This window comes from Lepisma saccharinum, chromosome 11 (assembly GCF_977018435.1).
Source record: "Lepisma saccharinum chromosome 11, izLepSacc3.1, whole genome shotgun sequence".
Lineage (NCBI taxonomy): Eukaryota > Metazoa > Arthropoda > Insecta > Zygentoma > Lepismatidae > Lepisma > Lepisma saccharinum.
The window spans coordinates 56,384,970-56,408,535 of NC_139239.1; the positions used below are offsets into that span (position 1 = coordinate 56,384,970).

General features: G+C 39.5%; 1 protein-coding gene across 2 annotated transcripts in view; it reads right to left on the minus strand.

Annotated features, from left to right (window-relative positions):
• LOC145995261 (uncharacterized) overlaps positions 1–23,375 on the minus strand; it is a 383,578-nt gene extending 360,203 nt beyond the window's left edge. The window contains exon 1 of one of the 2 annotated variants that reach the window (XM_083131837.1): positions 23,209–23,375. In XM_083131837.1, coding sequence (XP_082987963.1) covers positions 23,209–23,296 — 88 coding nt within the window. In that variant the 5' untranslated portion in view covers positions 23,297–23,375. The remainder of the gene's footprint in view (positions 1–23,208) is intronic. The other variant, XM_083131838.1, reaches the window with a different exon arrangement.
• Positions 23,376–23,566: the final 191 nt, after the last annotated feature.

Genomic DNA, 23,566 nt, shown 5'->3' on the forward strand with positions numbered 1-23,566 from the left:
AATCTTGTTTTCGTCAAGAAAATAGACCCAATTTAAGTCTCTGAAAAATTTAAGGACTCCATCCTCTGAGTCAGCGATCTTTTAGATGATGCAGTGTATCCAAACTCACACTGTTACAACCATATGCACAGAATATAAACTGTTAATATTTTTTAAATGATAATCATACAATTGTACAGTGTTAATACATGAAAATGATTGTAAAATAAAGTTGGTACAATAAAAAAGATATTACAATACTCTATTACGTGTTTTCGTATCTTTTCTAATTATCAAAGGTAAATAAACATTTTACAATTTTTGTGGGAGAAAGGTTTTTTACGCATATCTTGGATTTTTCCCTCTATGAGAGTTGGCTATGTTTCACAACTTTATAACTTTAGGATTACTCTTCAAGACGCTTATTGTAACAAATCTTAATTTTATTGTCGAAATTCCACCAAAACTTATTTCAAATGGTTTGTACGTGTTGTTAATACATATGAAATACATGTTCTTCCCCTTTTACTTATGAATGATCAAGTAAAACCTGTTGAAACCAAACTTATGTGCGATTTTGCAGAAATTGGTAATCTACGGTAAGTACATTCCTGATCCATGACAAACTAAATTACATCGCTGAGTTATAAAAATATTTTTATATGTTTGAAGTTTAAATATGTACTTCAATTAAAACAAAGCCAAAGTGATGTAAATTTAATTTTGGGCAAATATAAACCACCAAATACGAACTCAAATCGTAGATTTCAACTGATAGAATTATTTTATTTTAATATTATAATGGTACTCATTATGGTACCGTTATAACCTCTGGATCAAAGCGAGTTGAGTCGACCACCCAACACGCTAGGCTACCGAGGCCGGCATAAAACTGTTAGGATGGCCTCGTAATATAATGTTGTAATCCCGTCTTACCTGGGATCTGAGGTCACAGGGATGCTTCAATAATACATTTAGGTAGAGCTTAAATATACTTGTGAGTTGAACGTGCTCCGACTAAGAGGAATGAGATATGGAAGATTGAATTTAAAGGTTATTTACGCTTGTTCATACCTGGTAGGCGAATGATGTTCTTGTCCAGATGCTTCTTGCAGACCGAATTGTGACTGATGTCAAGGTTCGATCCTGTGACCCTTGACTCACTCTTCCGAGCAATCCCGCGCGACTGGCTGCATGCTTATGCAGCCGTAAACTTCGTGTACCGTCGTCGTAGTTCAGTTAGTTGTAATGTGTGGTAGAGTAATCCAAGAGTAATGAGAGACTAATGAGAGTTCAATGAGAGCGAGCTCTGGGGCGAGCTTCCTTATATAATCTTTGGTTTCGAAAGGTTATTACACCTTTCGAACACGCTGGATCATGTTCAGTCATTGCTTCACGGAAGTTACGAAGTTTGCGCATTCTTGAGATTGCTCTTTGGTCGGACAATTCCAGTGAATAAACAAGCGTAAATATTCTCTTGACGAGGTTTCCTCGTATTTGTAATCACCATATCTCTACAATAAATACACACTTTTCAATAAAAATGTTAATTATCTAAAAAAAAATTTAAAAAATGAGCAGACACATAAGACATAAAGAGACTTTGAAACATTTTCTAAACGTTTTTCATGTTACATTTCATTTGCATGAGGAATATAATTGCTTAAAAACTCCTATACGAAGACGTAATTTTTATTTTCAAAAAAAGGGAGGGAAAAGTCATTCATTCATTTATTTCAGTGATCAGAGCCCCCCCAATAATTTTGACAAGTCGGCCCCCCTGCAGTCAGGTATATTGAGACAAATTTTGGACCAAATCTGGACAAAATTAAAAACCAGACCAAAGCTTTTCGGTTGTGTTCACGAAATGTCCCTGAACTTACCCTGAAAATTCCAAAAAATTTCCCAGTCTGTGAAAAACCGGCATATTTAAAAAACGCGAGCCGTATTGGATTGCATAAAATTAAAGAAATTAATCCTTTTGGAATGTGTTCATCAAGTGTCCATGAACTCATCTTGCATACCATCTTCAACATCCTGTAAGGTGACCTTTATCCACCTATTAGAAAGTAACAAACATTACTATTTGAGCAGAGTGTGTGTGTGTGTGTGTGTGTGTGTGTGCTCTATTTCCACAGGCCGGACCCTGTGGCCGAGTGGTTAGCAAATCGCGCTGCGACGCCAAGGGTCCCGGGTTCGAATCCCGCTCGGGCTTGGTTGTTTGTGAATGTCCATTCATCAATTTCATCATTTCATCACTCATCCCCATCTTCGCAAATTAGCCAAGAGGCACAAAACGCGAAGTAAAATAAACTAAATCAATCAATCAATCTATCTCCACATAAACTTCGTTCTTTAAATGACAGTTCACGTGACATGCGACACCTACATGCCTGTTCCCGAGTTCATTCCTCTCGGAAAGAAATGAGAAGACAAAAGTCAGCGATATCCGCCTTTTTAAGAATTCTAGTCCTAAACGAAAGCTTAGGCAAATTCCTCGAGAGCTTTCGATAACCCTTGACGCAGATAAATCGCTCCGACGTAATCGACATTCGCGCCACACTAAAACGCGGCTGAGGGCTGCTATTGGTCGGCGCTTTTAATCACCGGGAACTACGTGAGGGGAAGTTTAAAGCTGCTCCAATGGAGAATGAGCTGTGCAGCACGTGATGAGTTTTTTCTCTAACGTACTTTACGAAGCGCACGTGGAAATTTAATTTCTACGTGAATTAATTCTTTGTTCCGGGACCGTTGGTACACCTGCGAGAAGGAAAATTTTTGAGTGCGTCGTAAAGTTCTGAATAATTTGGGTTCCGTTCCACTTTTAGGCAACCAGTAATAGTGTTCAGCGTCCAAGTTCTATTTTGGTCAAAAGTCTGCCAGTCCACTTTATTATAACCCGCCTTCGTTATAATTAAGATTGTAATTAAACTCCGTACCAGCTAACTGTAGACCAGGCGAACGAGAACAAGTATCTGCACAAATAGTGACGCGAGACGGCTCCACCAATGAGCAGTGCGAGAACCGGGATTGTGTAACGGGCGACGGGAGTTGCCGATTTCCTCGAGAAAATCTGTAAGCGTTGCAATTTTTTTAAAAGGATAATACGAAACGCATATGGCAAAGGAACCGTATTTTTGTCTCCAGGTCCGTACGATTGGTTTAAGAATTTCTTATGGAAATATTAGGGATAAAACTGCAAGAGCAAATTTTGACAAGCCGTGTATTTAGCGTACGGACTAATATCTGGACCGTACGTACGTACATGTACGGTCAGGACCGTACGGTTGGTAACGCTGCGCTTTCGCCACTCGATTTTCCTCCGATATGTGCGCCCCTCCTCTACAGTTAGCTCGACGGGGTATAGTATAATTTCTTTGTAATTGGCTATTGGGTTAATTACTATTAATTTAGGTAGAAATACTAGTTACATTCAAAGATGGTTTAATCTGTTAAAAAAGAACACAAGTAGTTTAATATACAGTCTAATTGTGCGATAATCTTTAAACTTCAGATTTATAAAAAGCACAGTTTATTAATGTAAGAAAAAGGTTTGTTCTTCGTTCATTTTTATTTAAGTATCGTAAATGGATCGACCCATGAAATAGTACACTATCAACCTGCATGTAGCAGTCTTGATGCACATTCTTGCAACGTCGTCATTTGTAGGACGTCGATCGCAGCTCGATATCTGCCTTACAATCGCAAATATGTGTTGAATAGGGCTGCAACTTGGCATACTTTACACGTAGTATTCCTAGGGTACAGTGGGATCCATGAGTATTACCGTGCAAATTGTCCATGACTATTTTCATTAATTTTTCTATAACATCCTGTGTGTTTTTAAGCGATAGATTTTTTATGTATGCTTGTGCAGAAGTTGCCATAGCTTGTTTTGAGTTTTCTTTTAATTCTTGAAGCTCTTATTGGGTCAAAAAAGTGCACGAGCATGGTGTTGGACAATTTGCACGGTAATACTCATGGCTTCCACTGTATGTGTTTGTAATAATTGCAATATGGCGATATCGTGTTGGGATGCAGGACTTACCATAGAAGACGTTGCATATAGACAAAATCTCCGCACAGGCCTTGTAAGATGGGCTTTATATACTGAGCTTCAACATCACAACTCTTCCTTCCAAACATATGCAAGTCTTCACATACACTTGCCAGCACTAGTTGAGCAACAGGTATCCTACCAACCGCTGCCCACGAAGTGTCTCCTTGACACTGCATAACAGCAGTTAACCATTATCCATTGCTTGTGCCACAATGCACATTGAAAACGCTACAAATAAATATGACAGCTTGGACTTGTGATTCATATAGGTAGTATTACGCCTACACAATTACGATCTATTTTGGACGTCCAAATTCACATTATAGACTACACATATGCGCGCGTGTGTGTGTTGTGTGGGGCCCAGATTTTCGGTTGCAAGAACATCTGTGATCCAGGGGATCTGTATCTCCCTACAGAGTTAATGAATAGTAATATTTAGAAAAAGAAAATAGTTTTGTTTTGTTGCATATTACGATTACTTATTTCAACAGAGCTTACATGAAGACAATATTTCGATTAGAATGAATAGATTTTGTACTTATAATGACTATGAAAAATAATGTACAATAATATTATAATAGTAGTAATATGCATAAAATAATAATCAGACCTATTCTATATATCTTCCATGTTCCTATTTATTTTGGTATTAATTTTCCTAGTAGAACAACTTTTTTAAATAGTGATCTTAACTAGATATTATTATTAGACCATTAATCTCAACGTTAAATTTGATATAAGTCTTATATATAAATTATATTATTATATATATTTGAGGTACTTGAATATCGTTCGACGACCCCTCCCGGACTGCATGAAGGTTGCCAGTGACAGTTATATTTTTTGTAGAAAAACTACTTTTTTTCAGGAGGGTATGGCCAGACATTGCTATAAAAGAAAGCTCTGCGCCTCTCTCTGGGGTGTGAATAACATATCCGAATGTATATTATTGCTTCTATAGCATTAGAAATAAATGCCCATGGCAGACTTGAATTTGTTTCGCATGGCTACATACACACAGGATAGAAAATGCCAAAATTCCCTTTCTCGAAGCCTTGTGGTGCTATATCGAAACGAAGCTCAAAAACGGGCAAAATGTTACGAAGATCTGTTGTTGGCCTTGATACGTTGTACGTGCTGTGCAAGTTTGACTGGCATTGTACAGCCAACGGCAAAAATAATATAGGCAAATTGTACATCGCTATTTTCATTCTTTATTATTTATTTTTATTCATTTCATTTCAAGCTTTTTCAATCGACTGACTGTATCAAATGTACAGAAATAATTAAAACACCTGGTAGACCAAGCAAAAGTCTTCTCAGGGATATAATAATTATTATTATAATTATAAAAATTATAATTTGGAATAAATTCCGTTCATTTTTATTACTTTATTATTGTTATTGTATAACACCGATCACAACCACATTATTATTATTGTTGTTATTATATCTACTATTCAACTTTTATAAAAGGCTGGACTGACACCCTTACCAATATTTCTGGCGACGCCTATGATTTTATACAGTGCTCAAAAAAAGTTTTGAATATTCAGGGTTTGTGATCATTTTATTGTACTAGATACATGGAATCATATTTAAGAGTACAGGAGAGACATACAAACAGAAAGAAAACCGTGCAGCCATGCAGAAGAAACAAAATCAAACCAGAATCACACCCCAAGCACAAGATTGAAAATGAAAGACACAAAAGAAAGGCAGTGCAATACCGTGTACTTACGGCTCGCAGGCATGCTTGGGATCAACAGATGGGAGTTCAGTACCGTGTATAGCCACCTCGAGCCCGAAGGCATGCTTGAACATGATGGGGCATGCTAAGGATAAGAGCATTCAACTTCTCCTGAGGAAGATGTCCCACTCTTGAATGGCAGCCTCTCGCAATTGCAGCTTGTTCACAGGAGGATTTTCGCGGCTGACAATTGCTGGCTTCAGTTGTTCCCATGCATGTTCCACACAGTTCATGTCTGGAGAATACGCCGGTCACACCATACGTCGAATGCCATGCACATCAAGGAACTCTTGAACCACTCTGGTTCGATGTGGTCGAGCGTTATCATCCACCAGCGTGAAGCCATCCCCCACAGTTGTAGAGAAATCTGCTACCACGGGTTCGAGAATAGCGTTTCTGTACACTAGACCAGTCATGTGACACTGGAGAGGAATTAGGGGCGTACGTCGATCAAACATGATTCCACCCCAAAACATGGAGCCCCCCTGCTTCTGGTGACGTTCCTGGATGAAGGGCTCGTTCAATCTCTCATCTGATCGTCTCCAAACCCTTATGCTTTTGCTTAACGGGTGCAAACTGATGGTGACCTCGTCTGTAAAGAGCGTGTGCTCCAGTGGCGTAGCGTGATTCTATGAAAGGTGTAAGGCTTCCTTAGATAAACCTGATCTGAATATTGGATAAAGAAAACCCAAAGATATCTTAACTAAATAGAATCTTGAATGTAATTTATGGATGGGCATACTCAATTTCAAACATAAAATGCACACACTCTATGTTAACAATAATAGCATATGTATGTATTACTTAATGAAAATTCTCATTTATACTGTAACTCGATCCGACGATCCTTTAGCCTGAACACCTCCATCACGTCGTCGTAGAATCGGGAGTTTCTGGTCAATGTCTTTGGCAGCTCCTTTTCAATGGACATCAGTCCCAAGTCAGATTTCCTTGCCTGAGTCTGTGTGCTGCGTTGAAATGTATGAATCCTCTTCAGTGTAGAAGACATTCCACCGACGAGCTTGAGGCAGGAACAGTGAGGAAGAATTCTGTTAGTTTGTACACTTATTCAACAGCTTCATTCAAATGGGTAGTACGCAGGTACTCATGAAGTTCAAACACGCTCCTTACTCGATATTCGGCTTCAGAATAAATTACCTATAGCTCAACTTTCAACTGGTAGCAATTGACAAATTTCGCATACAGCTTAGTTAAGCCCACAATCTCTTCTTCTGGAAAGGCCATGTCATATTTTTATTCTTATTATTATGTTTCTTTCACTAAAAAGCCATTTGTGGGAAATGCGTAAGATACAATTTGCAAATGCAAATGCATTCGAAAATATTACTCATTATCATGGTTACGATATTTGCGCACATTTTGAAAAGCATATCAAGCAACTTAGACAAAGGAAAATGTAAAAAAAAATCTGTAAATCATAACGCTAATTATTAGGCGCATGGTTTAACATTACGGGCAACTGGGATGCACGCGCCTAACTTTGCGGGCGCTGCCGGATCTAGAATTGCCAGACATTCCTCTTTTATCTTTAACTTCGCTGCTTCTAATGAAGGTAATATCCAACATTAAACCATCTCTTTGTGAACTTAATAGTTAGTTTACACATTTAAAATGACACCCGTTTTGTTAGCTACACCGCGCGTCAAGCATTGTTGAAACAACACGGGAGTCGATTTCCTTGGTTCTCTTCTGACCGTGCAAACAGACGCAGCGGGGACAGAAATCTCGCCAGATAGCAGCACCCACTCGTAATGCGCATTACAGTGCGTCAGAATCGGGGCGCCCTGTCATTGGTTGATAAGATACTACGTAAGCAAACACACCCGCCATGGGCGACTCCAAATCATTTCTTCCATTCACCCGCACGTAAGTCCTCTCAAGAGGCCTTACAGAGAAACAACTCGAATCAAAACAAGTCCTCAATTGTTTCGTTAAAAATTCTACTTGAAGTCTGATATTGCTATGTGTGTTCAAGCGATAAATACGGGAATGAAATACGTTTTCTTCAATAATTACAGCTTGTAAGGTGGACTTACAAGCCTTACGTGGACACTACGCCGCTGGTGTGCTCCCACTGTTCCTGACTCCATTCACTGTGCATTGTTTCCCACCTTACACGGTCTCTCTTATGGTGTGGATTAAGAGGAACCTTGGGCATGAGTCTTCTTGACGTCAATCCTTCCTCATGAAGTCGATTCCGCACTGTCTGATTGGAAACATTCGCTCCTGAGGCCCCTCGCAGATCTTGGCACAAACTGGTAGCAGTTGCAGTGGGTCTACGACGTGCCGAATTCACCACATACAGATCTTCCCTGCGTGTTGTTTTGCGTGGCCTCCCTGTCCTTGGTCGATTGGCAACTGATTGTGTCTCCCTGAACTTCTTTCACACTCAACAGACATCACATTGGCTCACTCCAACACCGGCAGCGACGTCCACTTGGCGATATCCCTCTTGCAGCAGCGTTACAATTCGAATGCGGTCCGTAGCAGAAATGGTTGCTCGAGGCATGTTGCCCTTCGTTTTCCACCCGCTCTCTGTGCAGTTTCCAACTCAAGTGCGGATAAGACACGGATAATGCCTCCCATCGGGCTGGTTTGAAATCTGCTCAGGGATCATGTGGCAAATACTGCCCTCTATCTGCTGAATATCGAACTCACTTGGTGCATTATGTCGGTTTCTGTCTCGGGTATTGCTCACATAATGAACATTGTATACCTTTTGGGGATATCGCACTCAAACCGCATGCAATCATAATATGCAAAACTTTTTTTGAGCACTGTATATGACGATCCAAACCCTTTGTGTAGTCCACTTATAAAGAGAGGAGGGTTGCAATAAAAGAGGTTGTGTACGCAGTGCGTGAACCACAGTATAGGAAACTCTTTATTTGGCGACGACCTCTTGCAGACGCAAACAAAATGAACCCACACAATTTCTTCTCCCTTGCGACTTCACTCTTCCTTATTCGTGGTCGACGTCATGGAAACAAGGAGAGGGTGGGGAGGGCCTTTGTCGCCAGCATCTGAAAACGAGGAACGATACAAAGAATAGTGTCTGAGTGAGCTTGCAGAATATAACCTAGCTGAGGGATGGGGTCAAAATAAAAATAAAAAGTCCTAAAGTAGGGTATGTTGAAGATCGTGGCTTTATGTTTGCGAGTCATCGTAAAAAAAGTAATTTAAGATGAAGAGAGAAAGAAGAGAAGTAAAGTAGCAATAGAGAGAATGTGAATGGAACTAGAAATAAAAGCGACTGGTAGAAAGAGACCATTAGAAAGAAAATTAGAACGAACTAAATACATAAATAGGAAAGGAAAGAAGGAAGAAAAAAGGACGAAGAAAAAGGACGGACGCAAAAAAAAGAACTGAAGCAAAACAGAAAAAAGAACTGAAGAAAAAAAACGGAAGCAAAAAAGAAAGAAAGGACCGAAGCAAAAAGTACGGACGGAAGGGAAAAAGGACGGAAGGAAAAATAATGCAAAAAAGGAAAGGGCGGAAAGAAGGAGGGAGGGGAAGAATGGAAGAAAAATAAAGTAAGGATCCTTCACAAAGTAACAAAACAAGAAACAGTGAGAGAAAAAGAGAAAACGAAAGAGAAAAGAAAACGTTGTGAAAGGAATTAATCAATAAGAGAGAGGAAGCAAGCAAGAAGATAATAACAGCGTTGCCTTGCAATCAAGAGGACCCAGGTTGGATACCCGGTGAAGTCACAAAGTTGTCAGACCCCACTTTAAAATTGTAGGCCCAGTTCAGATTAACTTGTCTGTGCATAAAATGGACTTTAAAAATCCATAAAAAGGAAAGCCAAAACTACGCAAGGAAAGACCAAGGAAAAATGGAGGGAAACAAGTACAAATTAATAAAGATTTAGTATTATTTCCATACTGAAATAAGGGTCAAGTGACCCCTCCCCCCTTACCTTCTTGAACATCTACTAGACTAGATTTTTCTCATAGCAAATGCAGGAATCAATCATTTTCATATTTCTCTCGTTTCTCCCATTCCAGTGACGAGTCTCCGTGTACAGAATGGTCCATACTCAAGCGGCCGGAATTCTTATTAAGAGGGGGAATTTAATTTTTGCCGGAAAATTGAATTCGGTAGAAAAGTGAGGCTAAAGGGCTTCTCCCCCCCCCCTTTTCTCTCTTGTGAGATTCATCTCGATAAATGTCAGCATCCCTAAGGGATGATATCGCTTTGTCATAGTAAGGGGTTGTATCAAATCGAGACTTAACATTGCCTCTGGTGAATGAGAAACTACCTAGCTATGTCTTATTTTGGGACTGTCTTTTTAAGGGTTTGATCTCCTTATTGCAATTTTTCTTAGTATTTTTCTGTCAGTGTGGCAGCTATGATGATAGTGGCAGCTAGGATGAAACTCCGAGTACATGAAACTGATGTGGGGGAACTCGCGGAGACACATCCAGAACCCAGCCAGGGGAATCGAACCCTGATCCAGGAGCCTCTGTGGCGGTAAACTCTTCGAAGGGAGATATCCCAGATTTGAACCCCGGTCGAGACATGGATGTACCATTCCATTTGTCCTTTCATCCATTTCATCAGTTCATTATTCATCCTCCTCGTTGCGACTGACCCACTAGGTAGAACGACGTAAAATAACCGATGGAAGCCTGAAAGAACAGTCTCGAATGGACAGTTCCGTAATGATTAACACAACCAGGTCTCGGGTTCGAATCCTGGCCTGGAAATGAATGTTCTTTGTGAGTATCCTTCATCAATTTCATCATATCACTCATCCTCAGCACGATTGTGATTAGTCAAAATTAAGATCCATAATAGTGGACTTATTAAGTGTAGAAATTCCACTATTCATAAAATATATAGGCCTATCCATTTTAGTGAATGTGTTAACTGAAGTCATTCTACGTACGTCTGACTTGTTGCTAATTACTTATCGGCACGGAGCTTCAAACTCTAGTAAAGTCGCTACTCAAATACGCCATTTCCATCATGTGATTGCTATTGCCAACACGAGGGTGTGTTTCTGGAGACATGTTTGCTTCAGCTCATGCAAATTTTGAAGCCTTCTATGCCTGGAAAAGTTTTCAGAAATACGGGGTGTGTATGAGGTCTAATGATTTTGAAGATGTGATTGCAAACCGCTAAGTTAGACTTTGAGCTTTGCCGTTTCCTTCTTCTTGGATCTCAAATTTAATAGCCTGCGAATGCATATAATACAGGGTTGTCCAAAAAAGGTAACAGAAATGTAGAACCGTTACCTTATGTGTTCGGTTACCTTATATGGGGCCACCCTGTTTATCTGTTACTTAGGATGTTCTAGGTATGATTTCTTTTTTTATTATTTGGTATATTTTATTTTACTTCGCGTTTTGTGCCTCTTGGCTAAAATGATGAAATTGATGAGTGGACATTCACAAACAACCATGCCTGAGCGGGATTCGAACCCGGGACCCTTGGCGTCGCAGCGCGATGTACTAACCACTCAGCCACAGGGTCCGGCGTTCTAGGTATGAGGAAGGCCATTGTTTGGCTTGTAACTGACAGTTCTTTAATTGTACGTATGCTAATACATAGACGTAAATAGAAAAAAAAGCTAGTCAAACTATTTTCGGATCATCTCCAGATAACTGCGCGAGTCTTACTAGCTAGTGAGCCTACCAAGAGAGTACAGCGAGGGCAAGAGCATTACTGTCTGATAAAAAAATTATAGATACTTGAGTTTGAACTCCAATTAAAAATTAACAAATAGACCTACATATAAAACTAGTTACATCAAAATTTAGCTTATTCAATTCTGCGTTAATCTGTGGATCGTGGCAACACGGCACACAGTGATGTCCGTTGAACAGCGGAAACTGCCGGCGGGCGCTGCGAGTCAAGGCTTGCGGTGTTGCCACGTTTCGCGTACAGCTTTACTCTCCTGAATAAAAATCTGTATAAAATCTGTTCAGAAATTTGAATTGATAATGATAATGCATTTTAAAAACAGATGCAAAGAGCTTCAAAAGAAGATTAATATTGTATTTGTAGGACTACCCAATACTAAGAAAAATTGTTTCGCAAAATTGAAAAGAACTGTTTTTGACAAATTTTGTAAACGTGAAAATTAATAATTGTGTTTAAAACCTTTCTGCCTGCACCCTACTAAAAGTTCATAACGATCGGACAACCCGTTTTTTATTTACAGAATTTCAAGGAGAGCGATCGCTTGCAAAACTAAAAAAAAAGGCTCTTTCTTTGTTCTCGCAGAGAAAAAGACATAAGGCATACTCGAAAAAAAAATTGGTTAGCATAGATTAACGCAGAATTGAATAAGCTAAATTTTGATGTAACTAGTGTAGTGTAGGTGTATTGGTTAATTTTTAATTGGAGTCCAAACTGGAGTATCTATAATATTTAATCCGACAGTAGGTGCTTGGGTTGAGATGACGTCAGCGGCTCGCTTGTTGATTGGTGGGTTGGGGAATTACGATTAGCTTCCAAGCTGCAAATGCGTAACAGCCAGAGACGTTACGAAAATTATCTCTACCCGCCTTTCGATATCTTCCACCTAATGCCCTCTGTTAGGTTACCATTTTATTTGTCCCATCATATATGTTATCATTCGTTATCATCGTCGCGATTAACCAAAAGGGTGGAAAAGCGACACGATATAGCCAAAATTGAAATAACATACCTTCCCTTCCTGCTGCAATCCTCAATAGATTCACTTTACCTGCAGTAAGACGAACATGCTTATGAACAGCTTGTTTCATCTAGTTTGATTAGTCATTCTGCGTCACACTCTTTTGAACAACCCTCGTATATAAGAACACAGCAGTAACATACAATTACGATATAAACGCGATTTTTGAACGCAAAACGTACAAACTGCAAGAAGAGGAAAGAATAATGTTTTGAAGGATGTTTCGCATGATGTAATTAATTAACATGAAGATGGCGTGCATTATGTACGCATCTCGAACAAGAAATCGCATTCACGTATAATGTTACCAGCTATCCACATCCATCTTTCTCAGCGGCTATTATCCCCCCCTGCTCCAGAGAGGAAGAGGCTAGCAAATTCATTTCCCCTGGTGATTTATAGACGAGGAAACCTCATCTTCTGCAAGAATAAGGATTTGCCTAGAAGAAAAGGGTCTATGGGATAAAAAGGACGAAGAGAAAAATGAAAGTATTGTTCCCCGTACTTTGTCGAGAGAAATAAGCTCCCAGGCTCCATTTTCAGCCCCCTCCTCCAACTTCAGACAGCTTGCCCATTTCATCAGTCCTGCATTTGTTCTGGAGAGGTTCGTATCGGAAATTCAGCGAGTGGGCAATACTTGGAAAACAAAGGACTGTAGGTTCATCAGTAATTGAAATGTAGACCCGAAACCAGGCTTCTTGCGAAACAAAATGAGTATTTGTTACTGCAGCAGTACCTATTGCAGTACCCCAAAAACTTAATATTGATGTAGACTACTATATTGAAATTCATTACAAGGCGCCAGCTGAAAGAGTCTTGTAACAACCCTACCGAGGATGACACACACCTCTACATTGGAAAAAAAGAAGTCGGGACTTAGTGTGAGACTGATACGATATTTGCAAAACTCACATGAACCAAATTTTACTGCGTGACTTCTTCAAATATATCAAACTCATAGATGGTAATACGAGACTTCTTCATACAGAATGAAATATTCACATATAATGCACGAGTCTGTATTGCATGAAATATTCACATCTAAGAAAAGTGTCTATATTGAACGAAATATTCACATCTAAGGAACGAGTCTATATTGAACGAAATATTCACATCTAAGGAACGAGTCTATATTGAACGAAATATTCACATCTAAGAAACGAGTCTATATTGAACGAAATGTTCACATCTAAGAAACGAGTCTATATTGAACGAAATATTCACATCTAAGAAACGAGTCTACATTGTACAAAACATTCATTATCTAATAAACGAGTCTATATTGAATGAAAATATTCACATAAAATAAACTAGTCTATATTGAAAGTAACATCCAAGTTTAATAAATGAGTATCGGAATAACAAAGTGACAATTATTTAGAACAATATAGTAAATTACTACAAAGTGTGCACGATTTGGCTGCATCCCCCGACAACTTCTTGCCACTTTCTACCCCGCACTATGACAAACCTTTTCTACCAATGGAAAGTTAACTGTCCTTGCCCCCCCCCCCTCCAGTTTTGAGACCTTGACCCCTCCCCAGTTTTGGAACCCAATCGCCGCCACTGGTTCTATCTAGGAGTAGAAAAGTATAGTGTTCCAGGGAGATTGTGGGGGCCATAATTAGCTTTTGGCTCAACTCACCTCAAAAAGAAAAAATATTCGAATCCTTGAAATAATGGCAAAACAAAGGACTGACTCGTAACAAAGAAAAGTATCTTCCTCTTCATGTCATATTCCTTGTTACGAAAATTCTTATAAATATGGACGTAATAAACAATTTTCTCCTATTTGAGCACTACTGCAGATAGAGAAGGAAGCTTTATGGGCCATTCAGTTTAATAAAGTCAAAATTATTAAGTGTATAAACAAATCCTGCTTTTTTCTTAACTGTGTTTGACGGTTTGTTTACATTTTTTCTGACATGACATCTACGCCTAGATAATGCGCACGCATATCATCAGTTTCCTTGTAAATTCCAACTCGCTTACATAATAAATCTGTTGTCCTTTGTTTTAGATTACACGCGGAAAGCTAGCCATCAAATCGGATCGAGATATTTAAGGGAAAGGTTACAGACCTTCAGGCCTTATTATGTAACTATGACGTCAAAACCTATCCTTGAAAACTCGCAATTGGTGGTAACATCACTTTACGCAATCCGATCTTCTTTTTCCTCTCACTAGATGGCAGAGAAAGCAGAAGCAGTTTTTTTCCTCTGTGTTCATTTCCATTTAACCTTCGTTTTTTTTCATCTTGTTACCTTGTGGCTAAGCTTGTTTGCGTATTTATCTGCTGTTGAAAAAATGAAAACACTGCGCAGATCCACATGAAGTTTGTATTTTAGTCAGCTTTCGGTATTAATTTTCAACGTTACGCTAACTCTAGAAACGGCGATATTTAATAAATACTTTATTAAGCTTATTACCAGCTGGTGAATCCATAAACAGTCATTCTCGTGTTGCTAAGAATAAGGATCACCTAAACGTAGAAGTTGCGAAGAAGATAGAACCGATCAAGGTACATAGAGATTAGGTAAAGCTATCCGAAAATTGCCGATCTTGCACGAACGCGTGACGTCACCGGAGAAGCAGTGAACTCTGCTGAAGCAGACGGCTTCTATAATTTATATGAAAGATTCAGAGAGCGAAAGTATATTATTTCTTTTAGGAGGCGGAAAATATTAATTGTCATCCTCCAAGATGGTATTGAGATGGTATGATTAGTAACATAATTGAAAACGCGCTACTTTTAAAAGGGGGCAAAGTACATGTGAAAAAATTTATTTTGAAAATCCATATTCCTGAAACTTTCTGACCGATGCGCTACAAAGAAAGTTGCGTGTTCTCCTTTAGTTTTCGTCATTTTACAAATCGTAATATAATTTTTAAAAAAACGTGGCATGCTAAAGAAGAATTAACGAGTTTAAAAAATAATTGATTAATAGACTTAGTTTATTTTACTTCGCTTATCTATCACATATGGCTAATCGCAAAAATGAGGATGCGTGATATGATGAAATTTATGAAAGGAAACTAGACCCATGCCCGGGCGGGATTCGAACCTAGGGGCCCTTGGCATCGTAAAGCGCTGTGCTAACCACTTCGCCACGAAGGTCAGCATTACAAGGAAATACCCAGAAAATGACAATCATATGGCATCTATGTTTTAATATGCGAGAAACATTTGCCAGGAGGTTATTGAAAACAAATAATTATTACAAGCCGTTGTGATGAAAATTGAACCGATCATTTGGTTCATCCCCTCCCCTGGAAACTGGAATCTTTTATTTCTAATTAGAAAAGTAAGAGCTTACTTTGATAGTCGATAATAAAAATTAAGTTAATCAGAACCAAAGGAAAAATGAGTTAGCTCGAAAAATTAAGTGTAAAATGTATGAACCGGATCAGATTAATATGCTACCACGTAATATCACAGTAAGAATAAATGTTTTCGAAATTCCAAAAACGAGATTTTGACGTGAGAGATTGCACAACGTAAACTTCCATTTAACTTGCAGTTTTTCTTGGACGTAACGGGTAAAGTTAATCGGAAAATAGAATATATATCCAGTGTGCTAATTAAGCATTTTGCTTTGGAAGGGGGTCCACTAAGTGCCGTATTTATGATTTCATTTCTGGGGCGGGGTGGGGGGGATAGATGTGCAAATTTGTATGTTGCCAGTTAGTAAACTCTACTATTGCCTTCCAGTTCTAAGTACCTAGGGCATTAAATCTTATAACAATTAGACGTATTTTAGAAGCAGCATATTTACATTCTACGAAAACCCAAACCCAGTGGCGGCGATTGGGTTTCAAAACTGGGGGGCTAGGGTAAGAACAGTTTCCTTTCCCTTGAAGGTTTAGCATATTACGGAGGCAAAAGTGGCAAAATGTGGGGGAGCAACTACCCCTATGCCCCCCTCCCTCGTAATTGCCGCCAATGCATGGAGAAACTTGACCAAATATCTATTGTGCGTTCAACTCAATGACTGCGTGTGGCGAGAAATGTGATCCACGTGCCTCCAGCGAAAAAAGGTGACGAAATCAGTTCTTCTTGCCTTAGCGGTAGGCTTTGTAGTTTATTTGACAATGGACAGAGCAACGGCGTTACTCTGTAAGCTTTTTGTAAAACCTCTGCACCCGACAACAAGGAGCCATTTAAAAATCGAACTTCAGACGCAAAGTAGGATGCAATTGTTTTAATGGTCAATTAATGGTTTTCCTGATTTTTCAATGCTGGTTGTTCCATAATTAAGAAATTGTAAACTAGATATATGTTTTCAATGCCATTCCTTTGGCGGGGATAAAAATATCCCTGGCAGAGATTTAAAAAAAATCATCAGCCTGGGATAAAAACTTTTGTGGGGGGGAATCCCCGGCACCCCCCTTAATTCGCACACTGCATAGGCCAGTACAATGACGGAGTGAAATCTGATAAATAAAGAAAAACAGATGTGGTGGATATTCACTCATCCTCTGTATCAAGCAGAACAGTCCCCAATTAATACTGGCTTCTTATTAGTTTCAAACAATTATTTAACTTTATAGGTGTGTTTCACCTACGTCATAAACTATTTCATTGTGGCTTCGAGCAGACATAATTGAGGCCAGTTTCTGTATGCATACGAAATTTAAGGGGCGGGAGGGAGGGATGGAGATACTAACACAGGAATTCGTGATTTAAAACAAACTTGCAGTTGGTGCAGATGTAACGAACGCTACGTGGTGGTTATTTCCTTGCAAACAAATAAAATTACCGCAAACTGTGCTGTGCGCATCATGACGTCACATGAAACCCACCCATTCAAGATTATCAACTGCCTGAAACTTCCTCCCTTATAACAATTTCAGGCGACATCCATGAACATAAGTTTTAAATTGCTACAAAAATGCATGTATGTACACATTTTATTAGTAATTTGAAGACTGTAATAGTATCCGCAAATTTCTACACAAATATCTTCTCTATCGCATTCAACATACAGAAGAAATATAATTCGACAAAAGACAGTCACCATCTGCATGATTTCGAAATTTGTTAAATGGACAACCCTTTATATATTTGTACCGCGATTCCAGTCACTCGCGTCAATATCGAATTTCTTAGAATATCCTTATTGTAATATTTTTCAGTCTTCATGAACAATAAAGCTTCATTTTTATTTTTTAGCCTAACAATCTGTTTATCTGCCATCTTTCGCCATAGCTTACAAGAAACGAATCACTACTTCCTTTGTTGTTTTAATTATAATAATTAACAAAATGCCATCATTAATAAAAACAATAAGTAATTATTGCATGATTGTTACGTTACACATATTTTATCATTCTCTTAACCTCGAAAAAAAACATTAATTTTGCAATGCTTTTTGGTTTACATAGTAGATGCAGTTATATATTCATTATGATAATTACAAAAATTACCAATCAATTGTAAACTGTCATTGTCACTGGAATTGGTGTCTCGAAGAAAACGCATCCAAAGGGGATGCCAGATTTGCCCACCAAGTGAATTGTACGTTATCATTATGTTTTCATGAACAAAATTAATACAGAAACATTGGGAACACCCTAGGGAACAAAGTAATTTATTTTCAATATTTTCATAAAAATGTTCTGTTGAAAAATCGAGAAACAAAGGCGACCTGACAGCCTCACCCCCTCGAATAGGCTAGAGTTAGACAAACTTTCTTCTTTGCTGACGAATTTTGTCTTGCAATATCAATGCAACGTTCATCTGAGCAACAACTGTAAAAAAATGTCACAACATGTATCTTAGTTAATTTTTAACTCATTCAGATACCGGTAAAAGGGGGACAGCAATTCACGCCAACAACGCTGAAGAGTTTCGCTGTTCAAAGGTGAGGGAAAAATTCTTAAACCAACCTGAAGGCATTGTCTTTTAAATGAGCGCAAGAAAAGGTGAATGAAGGGGTGTGGGGAGGATACGCTTCCCGAAAGGAACGGATGAAAGAGGCCCTTTAATTTTCCAACAACCGCAAAAGTTTACCTAGCATTTATCAAAGTAGGGTTGCCAGTTCATGACTATTGTTTGGTACAGATTTTCGAGGCGGCCATACCAGTTGTGTGCTCCGGGGTATGTAAGTCAAATTTCATCACCACGATACTTGATTTTGCACAACTAACAGTTTGATGGGACATTATCTGCGAGAACCTTATCGCCGCAACTGAACAGAAGCGGGAAAAAATAGTATAGTTGCGTAATTCAAGGTACAGTCTCAAAAATCTTAGGACAGCGACATTTGAAACTAGGCAACCCAACTTACACAAGGCGTTGGTAGGTTGCCTATAGAGTTAGGCTCAATTTCAGGATTGCAACATGCATAATAGATACGTGTGAAATACGCGAATGGAAGAAAAACAAGTGTTATGTATTTTAAAAATCTGTATTGTATCGCAAATGACAAAATAGTTTATGAAAAAAATAGATTTCTTCTACTTTAAGAAAATAGATTTTCTACTATTAATATTTCGTCGCTGATGAGTCTACACAAAGGAAAAGAAGAGAAGAGAGGAAAGGAAATGGGAGAAAAGGAGGCGAATGGAGAAGAGGAAAAGTAGAGGAGCGAAGAAAAGAGGATACAGGAGAAGTAATGAGAAGAAAGGAAAAAGATGCGGAGCTAAGAGATAAGAAAAACGAGATGACAGGAGGAAAAAGAGGGGAGTGGAGGGTAGAGTAGAAAAGAAAAAGAGAAGAACGAAGAAGGGAGAAGAGTGTAGTCTATAATCGAAGACAGGAGAGGAGATAAGAGGAGTGGAGAAGAGTGGGGTGGAGACAAGAGGCGAAAACAGGAGGGGATATGAGAAGCAGAGTAGGAAAAGGAGAGTGAAGGAGAAGGAAGGAGAGGATAGGTAGTTCCAGAAAATATCGTCCGAGCGTCAAGAATTGATGCATTGATCAACCTGAAGCAATCAGTAATATTTTTTCAATTGCGACCTAATACATTCTCGAAGCGAAATGCCTTTTGGCTGAGATCTAAAACCTTCCGCGTGAGATTTTCGATTTTTCCTGCGGTTACACCACAAAAAAACATGAATTTAATTTTATGTTCTACCATTAAGGGAATTGCTTCTGTCGACAACACCTTGTGCGTTTTGAAATAGCCTGTTTTTTTTTTATACAGTAGCATTGTCTTATTATTTATCAAGGTATTAGCAACACGTCACATTTGTGACCACCCGGAAGTTAAGCAATTATTAATCCTCACATTTGCGCTCTTTATTGTTTGTTTCGAAGATGTAGTACCGTCTTAAAGCAACGTGTAACATCGAAAAGTTAACACAACATTTCTGAGACCATATCTGGCAACCCTGCTCTAACGTAGCCTACTCCAGGCAAGCTTATTTCTCTAGCCTTTGATGTTGCGCAGAGACCGCCTCTCCTTTTCTTCCTGGAGGCACCTTGTGCGCTCGTGTTGTTTCACGTACATAAAGGAAATCATGAGAAGCAAAAACACACTTCTGACAGTCTGCGTGCTTATGACGTCATTGGAAAGGGGAGGGGGCGTCGCGAATGAACATAATGAAAAGCCATTTCGGCGCCAACTACGCAACGTTTGCAACAAGATAAAAGTAGTAGCGAAGTAGATTTGAAATTGAGAACAGGAAAAATAAAATAAAAAACATGCACGAAGTAAAACAAATGAATACGAAGGTCCGGATTTAGATAAGTTGCGCCACGGGGAAACTGGCGTACGCAGTTTTTTTTTTTTTTTTTTTAAGGGCTGGAAATGTAAAGGTGGATAGAACATAGATGCTTTCTAGGGAGGACTGCATACACAATATTCATATTTTTAGAACTTTCCACTCTCAAAAATGGCAATCTGGGGTCATTTTAAGGAGGGTTTGCATGCTCTGATTTTTTTCTTTTCAAAGTTCATCACTGTTTCTATTTGAAAATGTCTATTTTCTTTAAATTTCGGAGGATGCTGACGCTTCACCTGCCCTCTTCCCTCCCCCTCTGCGCACGCCAGTGTCCGGGGCTAACAACATCGTGCAGCGTATAGTTGCTGGTTAAATATATTTTTAAAACTTTTTTTTATCACACTTCAAATATCTCATTTTCCCAGGCGTGTAAGGAGTAACCTCTCAAGAAATCCAAATGTCTCCCTTCCATACAATCGGACCTGCATCTATTGCAGGCTAACGAGGCTCTAGCACCTCTGAGGGGTTGTGTTGTGCCGTCCATGAGTGTCCCTTCCACCATCTTATATTCAAGCCATCCACAGGCTGCTCTACCATTAAATGAGTTGCGTTTAATATCGCCAATTTGCATATTGTCTCGTGTGTTTTGAAACACCCTGTTATCTTGTACTTCTGGATAAGTTCATTCAGATATAAAAAGCCCTGTGGAAGTTGTGCTACCTCAGTAGTTTTGACATGCATTGTCCATTACTAATTTACACCCCTGTGAACTATTAGAACCACATTGATGTTGGAGTTGTAGGGACGAAGCGACAGGTGACACCGAAGTGACAAACGACACGATCCTCTTCAGAGAGATTTCATACCGAAGCGAAATATGACATGTCGTTTGGAAACGAGCCAATCAACTGACAGGCCGCACAAACCTGTGCTCGATTGGTGACCTTCGGTATGAAATCTCTCTTTCTGTCTATAATGAAGCATTCACCAGGCATACACGGACAGACCAAGGCAACACGGTGCACGAGCTTAAGAAAACTGCCCAGTGGAGTGACACGCATGCGACAAGCGACACGTGTAGTTTTCCATGTCGCTTTGGTTCGACACGTTGCGTTGATCACTGAGGGTTCGCTACCAAACGACACGAGTCGCTTGGTGCTTCGGTCTGGATTCTCCCATAGAGGCGAGTGTTAACTTTTCAAATGAATACAGGAATGAAATACAGTTAACAATAATTTTTAGCAAGTTGAAATTAGTTTTAGTAGGTGACAAGAGGTGGTGTCCCGTATAAAGAATATTGAATTCAGGCCATACTACGCCTATCTCAATAAGGTAATAATATTTATGTGTATTAACCAGTGGCGTGCCCGGGGGATTAGTGGGGGCTATAACCCTCCCCCTTTGGCCCAGCATTCCTAAAGAAAAGAACGTCAAAGGCAGGAAAAGATGGCAACGTGACAGACTACTAAAGAAAGTATACGTAAACACAAGTATCAACACAAGTCATTTAACCAGATCTTTGTGTCTTGCTGTCATATAGCCTATCGCCGATTGGTTGGTTGATGGAAACTTAAAACGAACGGCCATGAAATTATGCGGGTGGCAGAAGTTAGCGCTGTTGCCACGTCGGAGCACAACTTCGTGGATTTGGAAGCGTATCATACCCTGAGGTACGACCGTTGGTCAGTTTGAAGCTTCTAGAGAAAGTCCAATTAAAATATAATTCTATAGATTGATACGAAAGTTTAAGAGAATGAAAGGTATCGTTGTCGAGTTGTCATTTGTAATACATGTCATATAAACTGACAGTATTTGGCACAAAAGTGTCCAGGAGATAGGTCGGTCTGATGCTCGAACCAGGCAACACAGCCAGGTTGACGTTGCCACACAGTGTGAGGGAAACAGTCACTTTTGTCCCGCTTTCGCTTTATATTCCCGTAACGGTTCACATTGTTGTTTTCTTTTTTTCAAAGTCTCCTAGCAGGAAGACTAATTATCGTAAAATTTTGGCAATCATTGTCACACGAAATTTGAACCTTCCTTAAAGTAATGAGCACTGTTTGGATTTCGAAAAAAGTTATTTATGTTGAAAAAACAACTTAAAAATTACCTTGCACAAGCATACGCGCTTCACATGGACAATGTATTTTCCGTTGATAAGCAACTATCATAGACTAGTGGGAATTAATGTAGAAGTAAATCGGATCCTTAGTAGAATGCATTTAGAGACTTTATATTAATGCTAAGAGAACCAAACCTGGCCTGCCTAACAACTACGAAAGCATATATTGAACAAAATCTTAAGTAATCGCTGAAACTACACAGTATGTGTTAACAGTAGTAAATCGAAATCGAACCATGTTAAAATTGCATTCATAGCATGATGAAATCGCAATAAAACAAAAGGAAGTTGGTCCGCTGTGTCGTTCATAAGAATGACAGCAGGTTATTTGATGACAAGGTAAAAAAAAATCATTATCATTTTGTTTAACGCGTCGACAATAAATTCCTTTTACTTTCAGCAATGAGGCAATACGCTTGGGTTACTTAATCACGTCTTGCCGACTACTTCTTCGTACGGCTGAGCCTAGTGTTCGTCGGAAGTTGTAAAATATCTGTGGTTTAATGCGTCTCCGATTCACTGGTGCATTTAAACTGTATTTTCAATACGTACGACGTACATTCTCGCAGTCTCTGATTCAAACCCGGTGCAGTGCACCTCTGCAGAATAATCTCGGGGGGCCTGCTGCGATTTGGATGCGACAGTCACGTGCTTCGTCCCCCTTTTTACGATCTCCAGCTAAATTTACATCTTGGCCTCGGAAGACCGTGCCACTCCCACCACTGCCAGGCGCCGCGATCAGCTCTCTTCACCACAGCACGAGGGAAAACGTGCATTCTATCAACAACAAATGCAATTGCATCGATTCGAGCCCGGCATACGTAAATACGCACAAAACGTGACAGACCTTGACAACTTATGCACCGAACCTTGAAAAAAATTTGGGAACGTACGAAAATATACCGGTTTGCAAGCAAATATCTACGTGATGTACTCACCTACAGATGTGAATATCCCCCAGAAGCGTGTGAAAGGTACCAGGTACTCCCAGAAACACGCACATTTCGTGTCGTGGTAGTTCGACATCCTCGCGACGGATTCATTCACAGAAACACACAAGGCTACGGGCACACTCGACTCCACAGCGCGCGATACACTTGTGTGCCTTGCTCTCTCTCGACGAGACTGGGTCTTGCTGCCTGGAGCGACGGCAGAGGCACCTAGCGTTCGAGCCGCGAACTACGTGCAGCGCTTGCGTCCGCAACCGGGAAGGAAAGTTCGTATAAAATTTATCGAAATTTACTTTCGCCTATGAGTGTGCTGAACGTACTGATCTTAGAAAGTTTGTCCAATTAA